Raw genomic sequence first — 19,084 nt, forward strand, 5'->3', positions numbered from 1 at the left:
AATCCAAACATTAGCCAGAAGAATTTTCCCACAAAGTCCTTTTTATTTATTTCACTAGAAATTACTCTTTATTGATTAAATCACCAGGAATTTTCAGCACAAGATTGAACATCTTAATGACCACCAAGGTTTGGGCTCTGGGGCTTGTTCTGCCTCTCCCAGTCCTTAAAGGGGTTTAGAGAGAGAGACGTCATTAACAGAGACCAAATCAGATGGTTGCAGGTCCTCCTTTCCCAGTCATTGGACAAGCTGCTCAATTCTTGTCCAGAGCAGGAAAGAGCCAGTACTTCAGAAAAATCTAATAAAGAATTTGACAATGCATGTAAGATCTCTCTTAACAATTTAGATTTACCAACAGTATTGGTCCAATCTTATTTGCTTCTGATCTAAATCATTTTGCAATTTACCTTTTTTTGGTGCGTATGTAATTCTAATAAATAACCTCACTCCCTGTGCAGACAACCCAGTGCCAAGAAAAAAATCCCTCAAACCAGAATAGCCTCATCTTGCTCTTGGAAAGAAGTAACCTCTTGGAAAGAGGTTTTTCTGCTCCTTTTACACATACGAGATGAACAAACCTCCCCCCGAAGTCCAAAATATTACTTCTGGCCTTGGAATGTGCAGCTTGGGATGGGCTGATTCAAATCACCTCGAAAAGGCTGCTGGAACTACTATGCAGGCAACCTTCTTTGGAAATTTCTTCTTAAAATAAAGTTCTGAGAATCGTTAATGATCGTGTACAGAGGCTCTAAGGTCCAAACAACTTCTGCTATTCCATCTCACGAACTAGGCTCAGAGGAGGCACTGGAATTGTCAGGAGCAAGAGCGGTAGCAGTGGCCCCACGAGGTAGGACCTCAATAACTCGAGGCTTGTCAATGATCCGGGCTGTCCGGTTTCCCTTTTCCACAATACCGACGATCCATGCTTGGTGACCCTCTCCATACTTGGAAGATTTGATTTCAGAACAAAAGCGAGCTGCCTGTTCTCTTGGCAGACAAATCAGTAATCCCCCAGAAGTTTCTGCTGAGGTTCCTTGAAGGAGCCCAAAGCGCCCACTGGCCTTGCTGATGGCAGCCATCTTGGCAATAATTGGCAGATTATGAATGACAAAGGACACCTCGTTTCTTTGTTGTTTTGCAAGGTTCTGAGAGTGTCCTAGGATGCCAAAGCCTGTGATATCCGTGGCTGCGTGTGCATTAAACGTGTGCATTAATCCAGCAGCAGTTCTGTTTAGGGTAGCCATGTTGAACATGGCTTCCTGATAAGCCAGCTCTACTTCTTCTCTGGAGACCACCATATTTATTTTATTCCATCTCTCCGGATTATCCAGCCATTGGTGGGCATTGACAGCAACTTGGGTTCCTAAGGGTTTGGTTAACACGAGCACATCCCCAACAACTGCACTGTCGGGCATGATGAATTCATTTGGCTGACATACCACAGTGGCAACCCCACCGACGATAATCCAAGGGTTTACCACCGTTTGTCCACCAGTCACTGCAGTCCCTCCTTCCTCAGCAGCATCACGAAAGCCTTTGATCATGAGTGGTGTTATCTTTTCTCGCTCCTCCTCAGTCATACTCTGGCTGACGCTGAGTAACATCAACATGTTGTCACATTCAGTAATGCCCATGGCGTAGAGGTCACTCAGCACGTTGGCACACGCTATGCGCCCCATCATGTAGGGATCTTCCACCAAGGGGTAAAAGAAGTCCGTAGTCTGCACCAGTGACAGACCCCCGTGCCTCAGTGGTATGACGCAGGAGTCCATCCCAATGCCCAGGGCTGGAAAGGTGGGGTTGGGTTCGGCCCCGGCCGGTAGGCCGCCTTCCTGGGCCGCCTCTTCATGGCTTCCGACCAGGCCCAGGCCCAGCGGGGGCCGCACGTCTGGTCGCGTCAGTCCCGCCAGGAGTTTGAGCAGCGTCTCCTGGGGGACCTTGCAGCCTCAGCCCTTCATGCCGGAGAAGCCGGTCAGCCGCCAGCTCGGGCTGAGGCCCAGCGCCTGGGGCTCGAAGGGCCGGTAGCTCGAGAAGCCCCGGCCCAGAGAGAAGCCCGCGGAGCCCGAGCCTTCCGCCGCCGCCACCACCTCTCCGCCGGCGACCGTCCCCGCGGCTTCCGCCATCGCGCCTGCCAGGCAGGGAGGGAAAAGAGGAGAGGCGAGCTCCCTTCTATTTTCTACTCCAGTTACTACGGACTAACAGATATTACCGCAGAGATTCTCCCCGGCGCCACTCACGCCCCCGGACTCACTGCACACCGCGCGCTCCTGGCCTTCCTGAGGGAGGAGCCGCCGGCCTCCCCTACTTATAGTCCTAGTGATTGACAGCCGTGCCATCCAATGACGACTTCGCTACCGAGAGGCGGGCTTCCTTTCGTCTAAAAGATAAATTGCAAATCAACCAGCAGCTTGCGAAATTGTTCCCGGCGAGGTTACCCGCGAGTGCTACGGCTCTCTACCCTAGTTGTAATTTAAACGATCTCTAGGGAGTGGCTGGCGGAACTTTGCACCCCTAGAGGCAGTTTACCAAGTGCAGCATTTTCGGCTCTCTCCCCTAGTTGTAATTTAAACGATCTCTAGGGAGTGGCTGGCGGAACTTTGCACCCCTAGAGGCAGTTTACCAAGTGCAGCATTTTCGAAGACAAGGAAGATCGGTCACATGGCAGATTTGCCGGTCAGAATTGTCCTAAGGTCATTTGACAGCGCTCGTGACCAATCCAGGATAGGAAAATAGCCCAGGGAAAAATTCGGAAAGAAAAATGAGAAATTAGGTTTTAAATTACTACCATTAAGCAAGCAAACCGTAGCATCAAAATAATGAAATGAAATGAAATGAAACGAAATGAATCGAAATGAAATGAAATGAAATGGGCTTCAAAGCATTTTAAGACTCGGGCGCCTAGCTGGCGGAAGAGTATGCGACTCTTGATCTCGGGATCGTGAGTTACAGCCCACATTGGGGGCAGAGACTACATTTAAAGAATAAGATCTTAAAGTCTTTTAAGACTCTTAAGTCACCACTGTGTGAGTCACTTTCCCTCTCCCGGAATCAGTTGACTCATCTGGACAACAATGTGGCTTATCTTGTTCTGTTCTAAAGTTTCTTTAAGTTAGTATATATGAGGATCTGTGATGTATCCATTAAGAGCAATTTGGCAATATCTATTAAGAATATAACTGCACATAATACCTTTGACTCAGCAGTTCCAATTCTAGGACTTTATCCTACAGATAGATGTACTCAGAGCTGTGAGTGGGAAATGATAGAGTTGTTTTATTTTCTTTTGTTTTTTTCCTGTGCTGTTTGTAATATCAACATACTGGAAACAACTTAAATGTTTATCAATTGTGATTAAGATAAATCGTGGTACATTTATATGATAGACTACCCAAGCAACTCTTAAAACAGAATGAGAAAACACTGATGTAATTATATTGATAACAGTTACAAGCCTAAGAGGCACAGTTCTAAATGCTTTAGTATATTAACTTAGTTCTTACAAAAACCTTTGAGTTAGGATTCTTTCCACATTTTACAGATAAGGAATATACTGCACAGAGAGATTATATGACCTACTCAAGGTCATAGCCAGTTTAGAAGGGAGCTGGATATGAATCCAAGCAATCTGTTCCAAAGACCACCAGGTTATATTGCCTATGATGTTTGTTAAGAGAAACAAGCAAACTTCAGAGCAATATTTATAGAAAACTATTATTTGTTGTAAAAGGGGGGGAAAATATATTCAATGGCATATTTCTGGGAGGAGAAGCACCAGAAACCAGTGAATTGATTGCCTCTGGGGAGGGAATGAGGTGGTTGGGGATGGGAGATTCTTCATTGTATTGTCTTTTTTTTTAATTTAAAAAAATTTAAAAATTTTTTAAATATTTGAGTGTATTACATAGTTCAAAAAAAAAAAAGAACAACCTGCCTATGGGACTATAAATTGGTGCAACCATTTTGTAAAAGAGTTTGGCCTTAACTGATTAAATCAAACATGCACAAATTCATGCATTCCACCCATAGGTGGAACTCCCCAGCAATTCTACCCATAAAACATGCCCTAGGGAAACTCTTGCAAAGGTGCCTCGGGAGACACGTGCAAGAATGTAGGAGCAACGTGAAGGTACTTAACACTACTGAACTATACACTTAAAAAAGGCAAGATGGTGAATTTTATGTTATGTGTATTTTACTACAATTAAAAGCATAAACACATAGGAGATACTTAACAGCTCTTAGAGTAAGTCATTACATTTGGTTTTATTATTAAGGCATGGAGTAAATTGGAAGAAACTCGAACGTTAAAATTAGACTGAGTTGCAGTCTTGGCTCTCCTAATGACCTTGGGCAGATTGTCTAACCTCTAGGAACCCATTTCACTACCTATAAAATAGTCCTTTCACCTGAAGATAATGATAGACACCAGATGGAGTGTTTATGAGAATTAAATTTTAAAATGTGTGTGAAGCTCCTAACACAGTTCCTGGCTGATGATAAGCTGTTCATTTTAACTACTGTTAATGTGGATGTAGGGGCTGGAATTTAAATTCACAAAAGTTGTAACATCTTGGAAATGTTTTATAAGAACAAGTCCATTTGTCTTCCTAAAGAAAAAGAAGACTGTAATGCCAGGACACTGGAAACAACCTGTGTGTCTGTTAACAGGGAATGCATAAACGAATCATGGTGTAACTACACAATGGAATATTGTTTATCTGTGAGAATGAATGATAGGTCTAGGCATCATCAATAAGGGTAATCTCAGAAACAAAATGTTGGGCACAAGAAGCCAGTTGCAGAAGAATCCATAAACTAAGATGCCATTTATATAGAGTTCAACATCAGGCAAATCAATATAATATATTGATAAGAGATGCAAAATGACAAAAAATGTTTTTAAAAATAAGAGAGTGGATGATTAACAAAATTTAGCATAGGGATTACTTCTGGGGAAGGGGGTTAGGGCGGGATTATAGTTACATGATGTTCTTTAAACCATACACATCTATTTTCCCACGCTCTTTTTGTAAGCTGTATGTTAACATTAAAAAAAAAAGAAAATGTGCTATATTTCAGAATTAAAAACATTGAAGGTAACTGAGGGTTGCTGGAGTGGTGGGGGGTGGGAGGGATGGGGTGGCTGGGTGATGGACATCGGGGAGGGTATGTGCTATGGTAAGCGCTGTGAATTGTGTAAGACTGATGAATCACAAACCTGTACCTCTGAAAAAAATAATACATTATATGTTAATAAAAAAATAAAAATACTAAAGGAAACACGAAATAATGAAAAAGCAAGAGATGTGGAAGCAAAAGACCTCTGGAATTTGGCTGACCTTTAGATTTGCTGTCAGTGAGCTGTCTGCCCTTGAAGAAGTGATATAACCTCTGTACACCTTAGTTTCCACTTCTGTAAAATGAGGGTCATCGTCTCTGCTTAGGATCTGGTATAGGGATTGTATGAAAATCTCAACTATGAAAGTTTCCTTGCAAAATGTTCAGTGTATTGTACCTGTGAAGGATCTTCCTATCACTAAGGGAAAAATGAAAACGCTCTACTATCTGTGGTCACCTCACCTGGGTTAAAAAGTGACTAGATCAGGTGCCCCTGTTTATATGCTCTCTTTGTTCTTTGGACTTTCTCCTCTCGGCATTTAGGATAGTCTGTAATTTTTTTAAAAGATTTTATTTATTTATTTATTTGCCAGAAACAGAGCAAGAGAGCACAAGCAGGGGGAGCTGCAGAAGGAGAGGGAGAAGCAGACTCCCCGCTGAGCAGGGAGCCTGATGTGGGACTCGATCCCAGGACCCTGAGATCATGACCCGAGCCGAAGGCAGACGCTCAACAGACTGAGTCACCTTTTTTTTTTTAAAGACTTTATTTATTGGGCACCTGGGTGGCTCCCCCTGCTTGTGCTCTCTCTCTGGCAAATAAATAAATAAAATCTTTAAAAATATAAAGATTTTAGGGCACCTGGGTGGCTCAGTCGTTAAGTGTCTGACTTTGGCTCAGGTCATGATCCCAGGGTCCTGGAATCGAGTCCCACATCGGGCTCCCTGTTCGGCGGGAAGCCTGCTTCTCCCTCTCCCACTCCCCCTGCTTGTGTTCCCTCTCTCGCTGTGTCTCTCTCTGTCAAATAAATAAATAAAATCTTTAAAAAAATAAAGATTTTATTTATTTGAGAGAGAGAGCGAGAGAGCACAAGTAGAGGGGAGGGGCAGAGGGAGAGGGAGAAGAAGACTCCCCACTAAGCAGGGAGCCCAACGCTGGGCTGGATCCCAGGACCCTGAGATCATGATCTAAAGCATCCACTTAACCAGCTAGCCACCCAGGCGCCCCTGTAATTCTTTATTCATGTGATTATTCCACGACTGTCTGCCCCACTAGTCTGTAAGCTGCAAGGGCAGGGGCTGTCCTGTTGTGTCCACCCTGGCTTCCTTGGCACTTTACATGGCAATGACATTTGATGAACGAATACATCATTTTATGCAACATAATTTGCTGAGCTCATATGATGAGCCAGGCCTGGTGCTGAGCATTTTGCACTTATTCATCTCCTCATTAATGCTCATAGCAGCCCCAGGGAATTGGCATTATTAGCTCCATTTTAGAGATGAGGAAACTGAGGTCCCTAACAGGTCAGGAGTCCTGCCCAGGGTCACTTAGTGAGAATACAAACCTAGGTCTGTTTAACCTGAAGGTTGGTGCTCTATCCCTCATCCTGGGCATTCCTCCCCTTGAGAATACTAACAACCCCCATCATGCACCTCGAGAAACCAGGACTCTTTGGAAGGAAGATTTCTTTTCTTTTTAAGATTTTATTTATTTGTCAGAGAGCGAGTGAGCACAAGCTGGGGGAGCAGCAGACAGAGGGAGAAAACAGGCTCCCCACAGACCAAGGAGCCCTCTGTGGGGCTCGATTCCAGGACCCTGGGAAGGCAGATGCTTAACGACTGAGCCACCCAGGCACCCCTGTTTAGTACACTTTAAAAAATATATTTTATTTTATTTTTATTTTTTAAATTTTTAAGATTTTATTTTTAAGTAATCTCTATACCCAAGGTGGGGTTTGAACTCATAATCCTGAAATCAAGAGTCACGCGCTCTGTTGACTGAGACAGAAAACTTATTGCAAAATCATTATGTTGTCATTGGAGAAAAATCACAAGATTCAGCTTAGTAAAAAAGAAGAAAGTTAAAATAACTCGCAATCCCTTCTCCCAGAGAGAGGTACTAGTAACAGCCTAGCAGAGTGGATTTTAGACATTTTCCTTCAATGTTAAGGAGAGCCACTACCTCATATTGAACTCCAGGGGGAGCCCTGTCACTCCCCCAGGCAAAGTGGAGCTGTGTGCTCTGTGTATTTGCATATACTTTTTAACTTTTTAAAACAAAAATGGGATCATTCCAAGTATTTCTAGTAAGAAATAACATAATGGATGAAAATAATCTGGCATGTAATAGATGTTCAACACTCCTGCTGGGTTCATTCATAAATATTTATTGAAAACTTTTTTTTTTTTTTAATTTGAGAGAGAGCCCAAGCAGGGAGGGGCAAAGGAAGAGGGAGAAAGAATCTGAAGCCGACTCTGTGCTGAGTGCTGAGAGCCTGACGTGGGGATTGATCCCAGGACCCTGAGATCATGACCTGAGCCAAAACCAAGAGTTGGACGCTTAACCAACTGAGCCACCCAGGTGCCCCCTATTTATTGAAAACTTTTGTGCACTAGATACTGAAGTTATAACAATGAACGCCAGGCAAAACTCCCTGTCCTCATGGAGCTGACATACTAATGGAAAGAGATAGCAATAGATAAGATCAATCATTTGTTAGAGATAGATATCGAGGGAAAAATGAAGTCTGAAGAGGGGGAGGGTAGGAAGTCTGGTATGTGAATGTGTCTTCTGTGATTGTACCCAGGGAAGACCTCACTGAGAAGGTGACTTTGAAGTAAAGGCCTGAATTAAGAGAAGAATAGCATGCAAATATCTGGGAAAGAGTGTTTCAGGCCGAGAATGGTAAGTGCAAAGGCCCTGAGGCAGGAGTATACCTGGGGCATTCTAGGAGCAACAAGGCAGCCTGATGACTGGTGCACACTGAGTGGAGAGAGCTGTAGGAAATGAGGTCAGACAGGTGTGTAACAAGGTTGGTGAGGATGGCACAGGACATAGGGCCTTACAGGTCATTGTAGGACTGAGGTAATCTGACTTTGCTCTAGCTGTTACTCTGCATTCAAACCCCAGAGGTCAAAACGTTCCCCATTGTTCTGAGCCCCCACCACCCTGGCCCAACATCCAGGTCAGTGTCTCCGTTGCCAGCCCCTGAACCTAAGCCTGACCCAGGCCAGGCACAGCCTCAGCCCCCAATCCCACCTCCCCTGCATTTGCCCCATGGGGCTGCCAGCACTAGGCTCTCCCTTAGGAAACTCGAGAACTGACACCTATGTTCACAGCCCCTCACACTGTTAACCATCTTCCATCACCTTATGGGGCAGGAAGTTTCATCTCTGCCTCTGGGGTAAATGTGAGAAGCCATACTGAGTCACCTCTTGCCATAAGAATGAGAGAGACACAGCACAGAAAGAGACTGAGAGTGATGGCAGAACTCAGGGAATGGAAGGTTTGGAAATGGAGATAAAGAGCGAGAAGGTGAGTGGGAAGGTGCAGAGAGAGGGACTCGTGGGATAACCTGGCAGAACAGCACCCCTGGCAAAGGCCCCAAGACGAGCAAGCCTCATGTGTTGGATGGAGGCCAGTGTGGCTGGTGACAAGTGGGCGAGGGAGAGAGCAGGAGGAGGTGACACCGGAGAGACAATGAAAGGCCAGATGTGCAGGGCCCCTGGACTATGGGATGGCCTTTGGCTTTGGCTCTGGGTAAGATGGGAGCCACGGGACGGTTTAGACCAGAAGAGTGACATGGTCGGTCTGGCTGAGGTGAGGGTGGACAGGGTTGGCAAGTGGATACAGAGAGACAGTGAGGAGCCTCCTGCAAAAACCCAGGGGAGAGACAATGGTGACTTGGTTACATCAGGGATAATGACAGGTGGTCATATTCTGGATATTTTTTGAAGGCAGAACCAACAGATTTCCTGATGATTAGATGCAAGATCTGATGGGTTAGGGCGCCTGGGTGGCTCAGTTGGTTAGGCATCTGCCTTCAGCTCAGGTCATGATCCCAGAGTCCCGGGATCCAGTCCCCCACCACGCTCCCTGCTCAGCGGGGGGCTCTCTTTGTGCTCTCTTTCTCTCAAATAAATAAGTAAAATCTTTAAAAGAAAAACCGATCTGATGAGCCATGTGAAGAAATCTTGGACTTTTTGTCCTAAGAGAAAGAGGAAGTCACAGGATTGGTTTTAAGCAGGGAGGTGACATCATTGTATTTGTAATTTTGAAAGATCACTCTGGCTGCTAGATCAAGAACAGACTGGAGAGGAATGATGCAGCAGAGGATGGTGGTGACTTGGATTAAGATAGAGTAGGGTATGGGATGGACAGAACCAGCATAGTTCTCTCTGCCTCAGGGCCTTTGCACAGGCCACTCTTAGTTACCCAACAACCCTTCATGCCCAACAAACACTATTATCTTCAAGACTTCAGGAGGTCCCTCCCCTGTGATCCCATAACCCTGAAATTTCCTTGTTTTTGCAATTATCATTCTAGATTCCCTCTAACATCTGTAAGCTCCTCACAGCTGGGACCACGCCTCACTGGATTCCAGGAGCTCAAGGCCCAGCATGGGCTCTGGTGCAGAGAAGGCCTTAGAGAGCATTTGTTGAATGAATAAATGGAAAGAATGTGAATGAGGTGGGAGATTGACACCCTGATATTTGGAGCTCACCAAAGCACTGCAAATCCTTTATTATTATTGTTTTCTGATTATAAAAGTAATGTGTGCTCTTCATAAAAAAAAGAACACTACATATATAATGAAAGAGCTCTAAAACGTCATCCTCTATACTCTAGAAATAATCAAGACATCTCTAGAATCTAGAAATAACTATGTAGAGTCCAGTAAATACCCTCCCCCCAATTTTTTAAGTTTATTTATTCAAATAGTCTCTACACCCAACGTGGGGCTTGAACTCACAACCCAGAGATTAAGAGTCACGTGCTCTTCCAACTGAGCCAGCCAGACAGCCCTCTTCCCCCACCAAGTTTTTTTAATGTATACACCAAAAAATGAAGTGTTTAAGATGTAACACATGCTAGGGGCGCCTGGGTGGCTCAGTTGGTTAAGCGTCTGTCTTTGGCTCTCTGCTCAGTGGGGAGTCTGCTTCTCCCTCTCCCTCTGTGCTCTCTCTCTCAGATAAATAAATAAAATCTTAATAAAAAAAAGATGTAACACACACTAGTAATTTGCTTTTCTTCTCCTTATATTATCATGACAATCTTTCTATGCCAGTACATGTAAATCTACCATATTTTTTAAAGGCTGAATAGTATTTCATAAAATGGACTTATTCAACTGGTATAACCAACTTCCTATTATTGTTAGATACTCAATTTACTTTTTCCTTTTTTTAAAAAAGATTTTTATTTATTTATTTGAAAGACAGACACAGCGAGTGCAGGAACACAAGCAGGGGGAGTGGGAGAGGGAGAAGCAGGCTTCCCGCCAAGCAGGGAGCCCAAAGTGGGGCTCCATCCCAGGACCTGGGATCATGACCTGAGCCAAAGGCAGACGCTAAACGACTGAGCCACCTAGGCACCCCTAGTTTTTCCTTTTTTAATTAAAGTATTTCCTTGAATATCCTCGTTACATTTATTTCAAGGCACCAGATTTTAGGAGGATCGTTGAAATGGGCATTCTTCCTGGGGTGGTCAGAGGACTTGAGACTTTGTCTTACAGGGAACATTAGATATAATTGAGGATGTTCAGCCTGGAAGAGAGACCCATAAGCCTTGTCCACATTTCTGAAGGGGCTTCCAGAAGAGAAAAAGAACAGATTTGTCCTGGGCATTTCAGCCGGGCAGAACCAGGTCTAAAGCATGGAAATCACAAAGAAGCAAACTCGCATGTAATACAAGAAAGCATTTTCCTACAAGCAGAGCTGCAGGAGATGCAGTGGATCTCCTTGGGAAGTCAGGAGCATCCTGTCTCGGGAGGTGTGGAAGGAGAACCTGGTTGAAAATTTCATAGGAAGTAATATATAAGGGGCATTCGTGCAGTAGGCCAAAGTTTAATTAGGTGATATTTGAGAGCCCTTTCAAATCTGAAATTTTGTTACTACGCTTTTTTTAAAAAGATATTTATTTACTTGAAAGAGAGAAAGAGAGGAGGGAGGGGCAGAGGGAGGGGGAGAGGGAGATTCCCAAGCAGACTCCCTGCTGAGTGTGGAGCCTGACACAGGGCTTGATCGCACCACTCCAGGATCATGATCCCAAGATCATGACTCCAAAATCATGACCTGAGCTGAAACCAAGAGTCGGACACTTAAGTGACTGAACCATCCAGGTGCCCTGTTACGACACTTCCAATCGAAGGTATCATAAAGGATGGCACAAAGAAGTTGGCACAATGCCTCAGGGCTGGGAAGGTTTTGACAAATGGCAATGGGGATGCACGTTCCACGCAAAGGGGATAGGCTGGTGAGAGATTGAGGGCAGAAAGTAGGGCATGAAGCTAAAGAAAATTATGGAGTAAGATTGAGCATTAGCCCAGGTAACTAAGAACTTCAGAGGTTGAGGGTGAGGTGGCCAGATGCTGGTTTTTGTGTAGGACCCTGTTTCCTTGGCAGTAGCTGATTACTGTAGGGTGAACATTTCACCCCAGCTTGGCCAGATTCTCTTTCCTAAGAGTGTGGAAATTCAGAGTGTATGGAAAGTTGGGCTGATGTTGGCATTGAAGGGCAACCTTCTTCAACCTTTGTTGAAGAGGTGGAGAAGGGTGGAAGACCTGATCGTATTTGGGTTCTTCTAAGGGCTTTGTGATAGCCCTTGGACAAAGATATTCGTTTGCTTTCTGTCAGCTCAAATGGGTTCCTGTGACTTGCCATGACAGGACATTTGGCCAAGACCCTCTAAATTAAGAGGGAGTCATCCAAGGCTTTGAAGGAAGTCATCCACACCTCCTGATGGAGCTTCAGGAACATTCAGCTGGAGGAGCAGTGGCAGAAAGGATTGAGAAGAGTCTGATAGATGGTGAGAGCGGGGAGGAAGCCTTCCTTAACACTTAGATAATCAACAGGGCTGCTGCTTCCCCCAAACGCTTCACCTCATTATACAGTGCAAACACGTAATGCAATGACAAGTGTTCCAGGTTCTGTTTGACTTGTTTTCTAAACGGACTCAGGCTACCTCTTCAGAAGACAGGAGAGGTTTTCTTTTCCCCAGGGAAGGAGAGTTATGGCAGGGAGTTCACTTTCCTTGATGCAACAAAAAAGATAGGCTGGAGTTACCAATATCCCCATTGTAAGCCAAATGTGGGTTTTGGTCATTTTGGAAGTTCCAGAACAACTGGGCGTGTATGGAGAACTAATGGGGTGACCCAATAGAAGACCTAGTCAAGAGGGAGCATCAGAGTGCCCTAAGGGGGGGAGGCTCAGACTAGAATGAGCTTGACCCCAGAGTGAAATTTGGTTGTCAGAGGGGAGTAGTGGTCCTTCCTGTACATGTATCTATTCTGCAGGTCGGTCTGGCTCAGCTCCCTGAACATAAATCCGTGAGAAAGAGAGAGAGAGATTGGGGGAGAGAGAGAGACAGATTGAGACAGAAAGAGAGAAAGTCATAAGTAAAACTTGAAAGGGCTTCTTTACTAGCCTGTACACACTGGAGCCCAAGCAGTTGGAGCTTAGGGTAACTCAAAGCAGAGAGGCTCTTCCTGACTCCACCACAGCTTTGGTGTTTTACGGGCTTGGGGCGAATAGCCAAGAATTGTTGTATCTGTGGTTTTGGTTATAGAATTACAGCCAAGATGTGAAGCCTGGAGCAGCTCCCATACAAGGGAGTGGAGTACAAATGAAATACCTCTGAAGACTTTCTGAAATAGCAGAGACTTTGCAGGAAGCGGGAGATCTTGTACTAGCAGGTGGGGGTAATAAGGCAACAACATGGGAGTATTAACATTCATATGATCCTGTTTGAACTCACAGACTGGTGAGTCCTGCAGAAGCCTGAGCTGTGTAGGGAGGAGGGAACCAAGGCCCAGAGAGAGGTGAAGGGAGGTAGTGGCACAACATAGCAAGTCAATACTGCTTGAAACTGGATCCCAGGCTTCTGGCCCCGAATGATAGCCTCTTTTGGACACAATCAACCATATGCCAAGAGGCTGGACGTGGAGCCTCCAGAGTGAGGTCACTCAGTGACAACAGGACCCCGTGGACTGCATGTGAATACTCAAGAGTGCCATCCGTAGAAAATCCCTACCTGTGGTGCATTCAGCTCAGCCCTCCCTCAGAAAATCCCAGGTAGAGCTTCTAGGACTTTAGAATGCCCTGGTGCACCTAGCCATGAGATCATAAGGGCCTTGGAATAGGGTGGTGGCCTCTGTGCCGCACCCACTGTGGGTCCCTCTGGGCCTCAATGACCTCCCCTCCCCTGAGGCCCAGCCTCCTTCCCCAGGGAGTTTCTCCCTCTAACCTCCTGGCAGGTGGAAAGAAGGGGAAAGGCCACTGTGGTGAGCCAGATATTTCTGTTAGAACCATCCTGACCAAAGTGGCCTATGTTACTCTACCTAGGAGGAAGTGGTGGGTGGGGAGCCTGGGCGAGGAGATAGCAGCTGATGGCAACCAGCAGCATTTGCACCAGCAAATCTTCAGTGTGAATCTGAAAAGAGAACTTTGCCCTGGTTTGTCCTGGGTTTGTAGGCAGTCAGGCCTGGTGGATTGGGGGTGGGGGGCAGGGGAGGCCCCAGCTTGCTTTTCCTGCTGCCATCTACATCAGCCAGGGGCCCATTGGTCCCCAAACATGCCCAGAGGCTCCCTGCTGCCACACCTTTGCTTAGTCAACATTTTATTCATTTAAGCACCACAAGAGAAAGGGTTCAGCATGGCCATACTGTGGACTGGAACTAGGGAGGCCATCAGGAATGGAGGCAGCCCTCCAAGCTGTCACCACTCCTTTCATAGACCTCATGATTATCTCTTCTGACATCCATGTCTCTGTATGTCTGCATCATTCTCCCCTCCCTTGTGAATTGACCGGTCCCCTCTGCATCCTCCAGTTTCTGTTCTAAAGGGAGCCAACTGATTGCTAACCTGCCACCAGCTTATTACTTAATTTTATATATTAAATTAAATGTATAATTTAATGTGGGCCTCCACTTTCAACTCCCCCAACCTCTCTTTCTTGCTCCTAAGCATCTAGACCCTGGAAAGCAAAAACCTCTTCATTATCCTCAGCAGCAAGAGGAGCATTCATTCATCAGTAAATATTTGCTGACTACATATTTACCTACTATGCTCCAGGCACTGTTTTAGGTACTGGGGATAGAGCAGTGAATAGCAACAACAAATAATCATGAGTTTAGGTTGTAATAGGGAAGATGGACAATAAGCCAGGTGGATAAGTAAATTAGATAGTGTAAGCAGAAGTCTACAAGTGCTAAGGAGCAAAGTTCAAAGGAGATGATGCAGGAATGAGCCATGAGGCTTTCTTGGGAAAGAGAAGCAAGAGAACAGCAAGTGCAAAGGCCCTGAGGCAGGGGTGTGATGGAATGAGTGAAGAGCCAGGACAGCAGTGTAGTTGAAAAGGGACGAGCAAGAGGGGGACTGGGTTTCAGAGAGATAGTGAGATGTCTGATAGGTTAAGGCTTTCTAGGCTACAATGAGAACTCTGGCTTGCATTTTGAGTGAAATGGAGAACCACTGGAGGGCTTTGAGCAAGAAAGTAACATGATCTGATCCCTCTGGCTGCTGTGTGGAGAACAGACTATAGCAGGGGCAGGGTTGGAAGCAGGGGCACCAGTTAGGGGACTGCCACAAAGTCCAGGCACGAGGTGATGGTGGCTCGGACCAGGGAATGAGCAATGATGAAGATGAGAAATGGCTGGACACAAAGTCTTGTTTACTCTCTCCAGTGGAGCAAGAGAAAATTCTCTCTCATCGTTTTCAGATGAACCCCTAGAAAAATAAGACATAATTGAAATCATTTTACCTTACAAAAGACACAGCAGACCTGAGCTATTCAGGCCACTGAGTGCATCTTAGATGCACAGATTCTGGGTACCCCAGAACTCCCCAGTCAAGGGTCTCATTTGTCACTCCCCTGTGAGATGATATGTTGGAGTCCATTTCCATGGAACAATGGAAAATTTGTAAGTGGAACAACCAAGTCATCCTGAAGAGAGCTGGCATCTGTTGGGTTGAGTCTATTTGAGGCACCCTTCGCCCTCGGCATTGATCTTGGGTACGGCCAGCACCATCAGTTTCTTTTCCCTTTTTCCTTTTTTTTTTAAGATTTTATTTTATTGTTTTTAAAAAATTTTATTTATTTATTTGACAGAGAGAGACACAGTGAGAGAGTGAACACAAGCAGGGGGAGTGGGAGAGGGAGAAGCAGACTCCCACCGAGCAGGGAGCCCGGCACGGGGCTCGATCCCAGGACCCTGGGATCATACTCGAGCTGAAGGCAGACGCTTAACCAACTGAGCCACCCAGGCACCCCTTTAAGATTTTATTTTTTTTTAAGATTCTATTTATTTATTTGAGAGAGAGAGAGAGAGAATGAGAGATAGAAAGCATGAGAGGGAAAGAGGGTCGGAGGGAGAAGCAGACTCCCTGCTGAGCAGGAAGCCCGATGTGGAATTCGATCCCAGGACTCCAGGATCATCACCTGAGCTGAAGGCAGTCGCTTAACAAACTGAGCCACCCAGGGGCCCCTAAGATTTTATTTTTTAAGTAATCTCTACACCCAACATCGTGGGGCTCAAATTCACAGCCCTGAGGTCAAAAGTCACACACACTCCACCGACTGAGCCAGCCCAGCGCCCCAGCACGATCGGTTTTGTACTGTTCATTTGATGCAGGCAAGATAACATCAAGCAGAAAGCACCTACTGAAGCTAATTTCCTCGGGAGGGGGTCACAGTATGGCGGATGCTCTGAGTTTCATAGACTCCTCTCTAGATACTTTGTCTGTTTAAACCCTGATGAGTCATTGTCTAGCTAAGTTAGAGCACAGAGTATGGAGAGACAACGAGGCCCTTGAAAGCCATGCCAACAAACTTGGACATGATCTTGTGTATGCAAAAGGGGGAATCAATCACCTGAGGTAATTCTTAAGAGAGACATGCTCATGTTTCTCGAGGTTAATTTGGAATTCCCCAGGAGGTAGAACCTTCTCTAGAGGCAGGGTAGTGAAGGAAGAAAGAGCTGTAGAGGTTGCAAATTGTTCACATGGGAACTGATGGGGATTTGAACAAATGGAATGGAATTGGAGAAACCCAATTGGGCCCTGAGAGAACTGACAATCTGAGAGATGATGAAGACCCATGACTAACGAAGTGTGTGTGTGTGTGTGTGTGTGTGTGTGTGTGTGTGTAAGGAAAATCCTGCCTCAGGATTTCCTCACATGGCCCAGCCTGAGATCTCTGCAACCCAGTTCTTCAGGGGAGTCAACTGCTCTCTCCAACTTGGAGCCCCTGACACTCTAGAATCCTTGGGGCTTACTTGTACTTTTGTAGCTTCCTCAGCCTTAGCCCTCAAACAGCAGGGGAAAAAATATTCTTTTGTTCTTTTAAACTGAAAACCGGAATCTGATAAATATGTAAATGAGTTGCTTGCCTACTGAAGCATATAGCTAAACTACGATCCAAGCAGTGGGGACGTTGAGATCATTTCCTGAATTCCTTCTGTCCCAGGTGTTAAGACTGATACACTTGAAGTTTCTATAAACTTAAGCCCTAATTTAAGAATTTAAATTTTGAAGACGGTCTACAGGAAAACCTTCACTCTAGAAAGGGCCAATTTGGCTATTAATTCTGGGTTAGATGTTCTGTGGTGAACAAACTGGTCCAACTTGTATGGTTAATTACTAGAACTAACAAATTTTTTTCAGTCTAGAAGAATGTACGGCTCTAAATTGTTACCAATGGTTATTTTTGAGATTTAGGAGTGTGTGTGGGGGGGTGGTGGATATTAAAAGAGAGTGTTTATCCTTGTACTTTACATGCTCCTGTAGTGTTTGAATTTTTAAACATGTATTCTTTTTTGTAATTTCAGAACAACCAAAAGAATTTGATTAGATGTAAATTTTAACGGCTGTACAGAGGATCAAAAGGAGTCAGTCTGAATTATCTGATTTTAACTGAATTTGAAAAAGACTATCTGATATTATCTAAGTACCAGGAGGCAACTTGTCACGTTGCAGCTGCCTAGCAGCAGATTATAATGTGTCTGCAAAAGCATCCCACAGGCCATGACCCTGGAAGTGGCCTTGCAAGCTGAGCAGGATTTCCTCACAACACAGGGAGAATCTGAAGGGCCTTCCCACTTTCCCATAAATAAATACAAGTTCCTCCATTCTGTTGTGTTTTTAATTATTTTTATTTTCTAAAATTATGTAAGTTATACATCCTCACTGTAAAAACAAAATTCAGACAATACAGACATATGAAAACCTTATTCTTTCAGAAGTAACCACTGTTTGGAGTTTGGTTGTGTGTCCTTTCAGATTTTACACACACACAATTTCAACTCCTAGTTTTCTTTCTTTTCTTTTTTTAAGTGGGTTCCACACCCAGTGCGGAGCCCAGCATGGGGCTTGAATTCACAACCTGGAGATCAAGACCTGAGCCAAGACCAGGAGTCGGATGCCTAAGGGACTGAGCCACCGAGGCACCCCTACCTTTTTTATTTTTTTAAGATAGAATTCACATACCATAAACTTGGCCATTTTAAAGATTTTATTTATTTATTTATTTATTTATTTATTTATTTAAATGTATTTGAGAGAGAGCGAAAGTGAGAGAGATCACAGAGGGAGAGGGAGAAGCAGACTCGCCACTGAGCAGAGAGCCCAATGCAGGGCTCGATTCCAGGACCCTGGGATCATGACCTGAGCCAAAGGCATCCACTCAACTGACTGAGCCACCCAGATGCCCCAGACTTTGCCATTTTAAATAAGTGTACAATTCAGTGGTTTTCAAAGATTTTTTTTTAAATTTAAGTAATTTCTATACCCCAAGTGGGGCTCAAAATCCCAACCCCGAGATCAAGAGTTACATGCTCTTCCGACTGCACCAGTCGGGTGCCCCCTATTCAGTGGTTTTTAATATATCCATAAAGTTGCACAATCATCACCACAAATTCCAGAACATTTCATCACCCCAAAAAGAAACCCTATACCCATTAGCAGTCACTCCTCATTCCCCACTCCCCCCACCCATCCTGGCAACCATTAATCTATTTTCTGTCTCTAAAGATCTACCTATTCTGGACATTTCACTTAAACGGAATCACACAATATGTGTCCTTTAGTACCTGGCTTCTTTCACTTAGCATGTTTTCAAGGTTCTTCCACATTGTGGCACGGATCCATGCTTCATTCCTTTTTACGGTTGAATAATATTCCATCCTGTGGATAGACCACATTTTTTTGATCTATTCATCAGTTGATAGACATTTACATTTTTTTCCAGTTTGGGGCTAATATGAATAATGCTGCTGTGAGTATCCATGTATACATTTTTGTATGAACGTACATTCTCCATTCTTTTAGAATTGCTAGGTCGTATGGTAACTCTATGTTTAACTTTTCTTTGAGAAACTGTCAAACTGTTTCGCACAGCAGCAGCACCATTTTACTGGCAACTTACAAGGGCTCCAGTTTCTCCACACCCTCATCAATACATGTTATTTTCTTTCTTTCTTATTCTAGCCATCCCCATGAGTGTGAAGTGGTGTCTTATTTTGGTTTTTGATTTGCATTTCGCTAAGGACTAATGATACTGAACATCTTTTCTATGTGAGTGGCTGTTTACATGTCATCCTCAGGGGCGCCTGGACGGCTCAGTCAGTTAAACATCTGACTCCTGGTTTTGGCTCGGGTCATGACCCTGGTGTCCTGGGATCGAACCCTGTGTCAGGCTGTGCACTCAGCGGAGAGACTACTTGTCCCTCAGCCCCTCCCCCCCCAGTTGCAC

The 19,084-nt window shown here is 44.8% G+C and overlaps 1 protein-coding gene across 1 annotated transcript; it reads right to left on the reverse strand.

Annotated features, from left to right (window-relative positions):
* Window positions 1-21: 21 nt before the first annotated feature.
* Window positions 22-2,267, reverse strand: SEPHS2 (selenophosphate synthetase 2). The gene has a single exon (XM_028110258.2). The coding sequence runs from the start codon at window positions 2,121-2,123 to the stop codon at window positions 780-782; it is 1,344 nt and encodes a 447-aa protein (XP_027966059.1). The 5' UTR covers window positions 2,124-2,267; the 3' UTR covers window positions 22-779.
* Window positions 2,268-19,084: the final 16,817 nt, after the last annotated feature.

Source organism: Eumetopias jubatus, unplaced genomic scaffold (genome assembly GCF_037043125.1).
Source record: "Eumetopias jubatus isolate StellerSeaLion01/CBP00866 unplaced genomic scaffold, mEumJub1_p1.0 scaffold_12, whole genome shotgun sequence".
Lineage (NCBI taxonomy): Eukaryota > Metazoa > Chordata > Mammalia > Carnivora > Otariidae > Eumetopias > Eumetopias jubatus.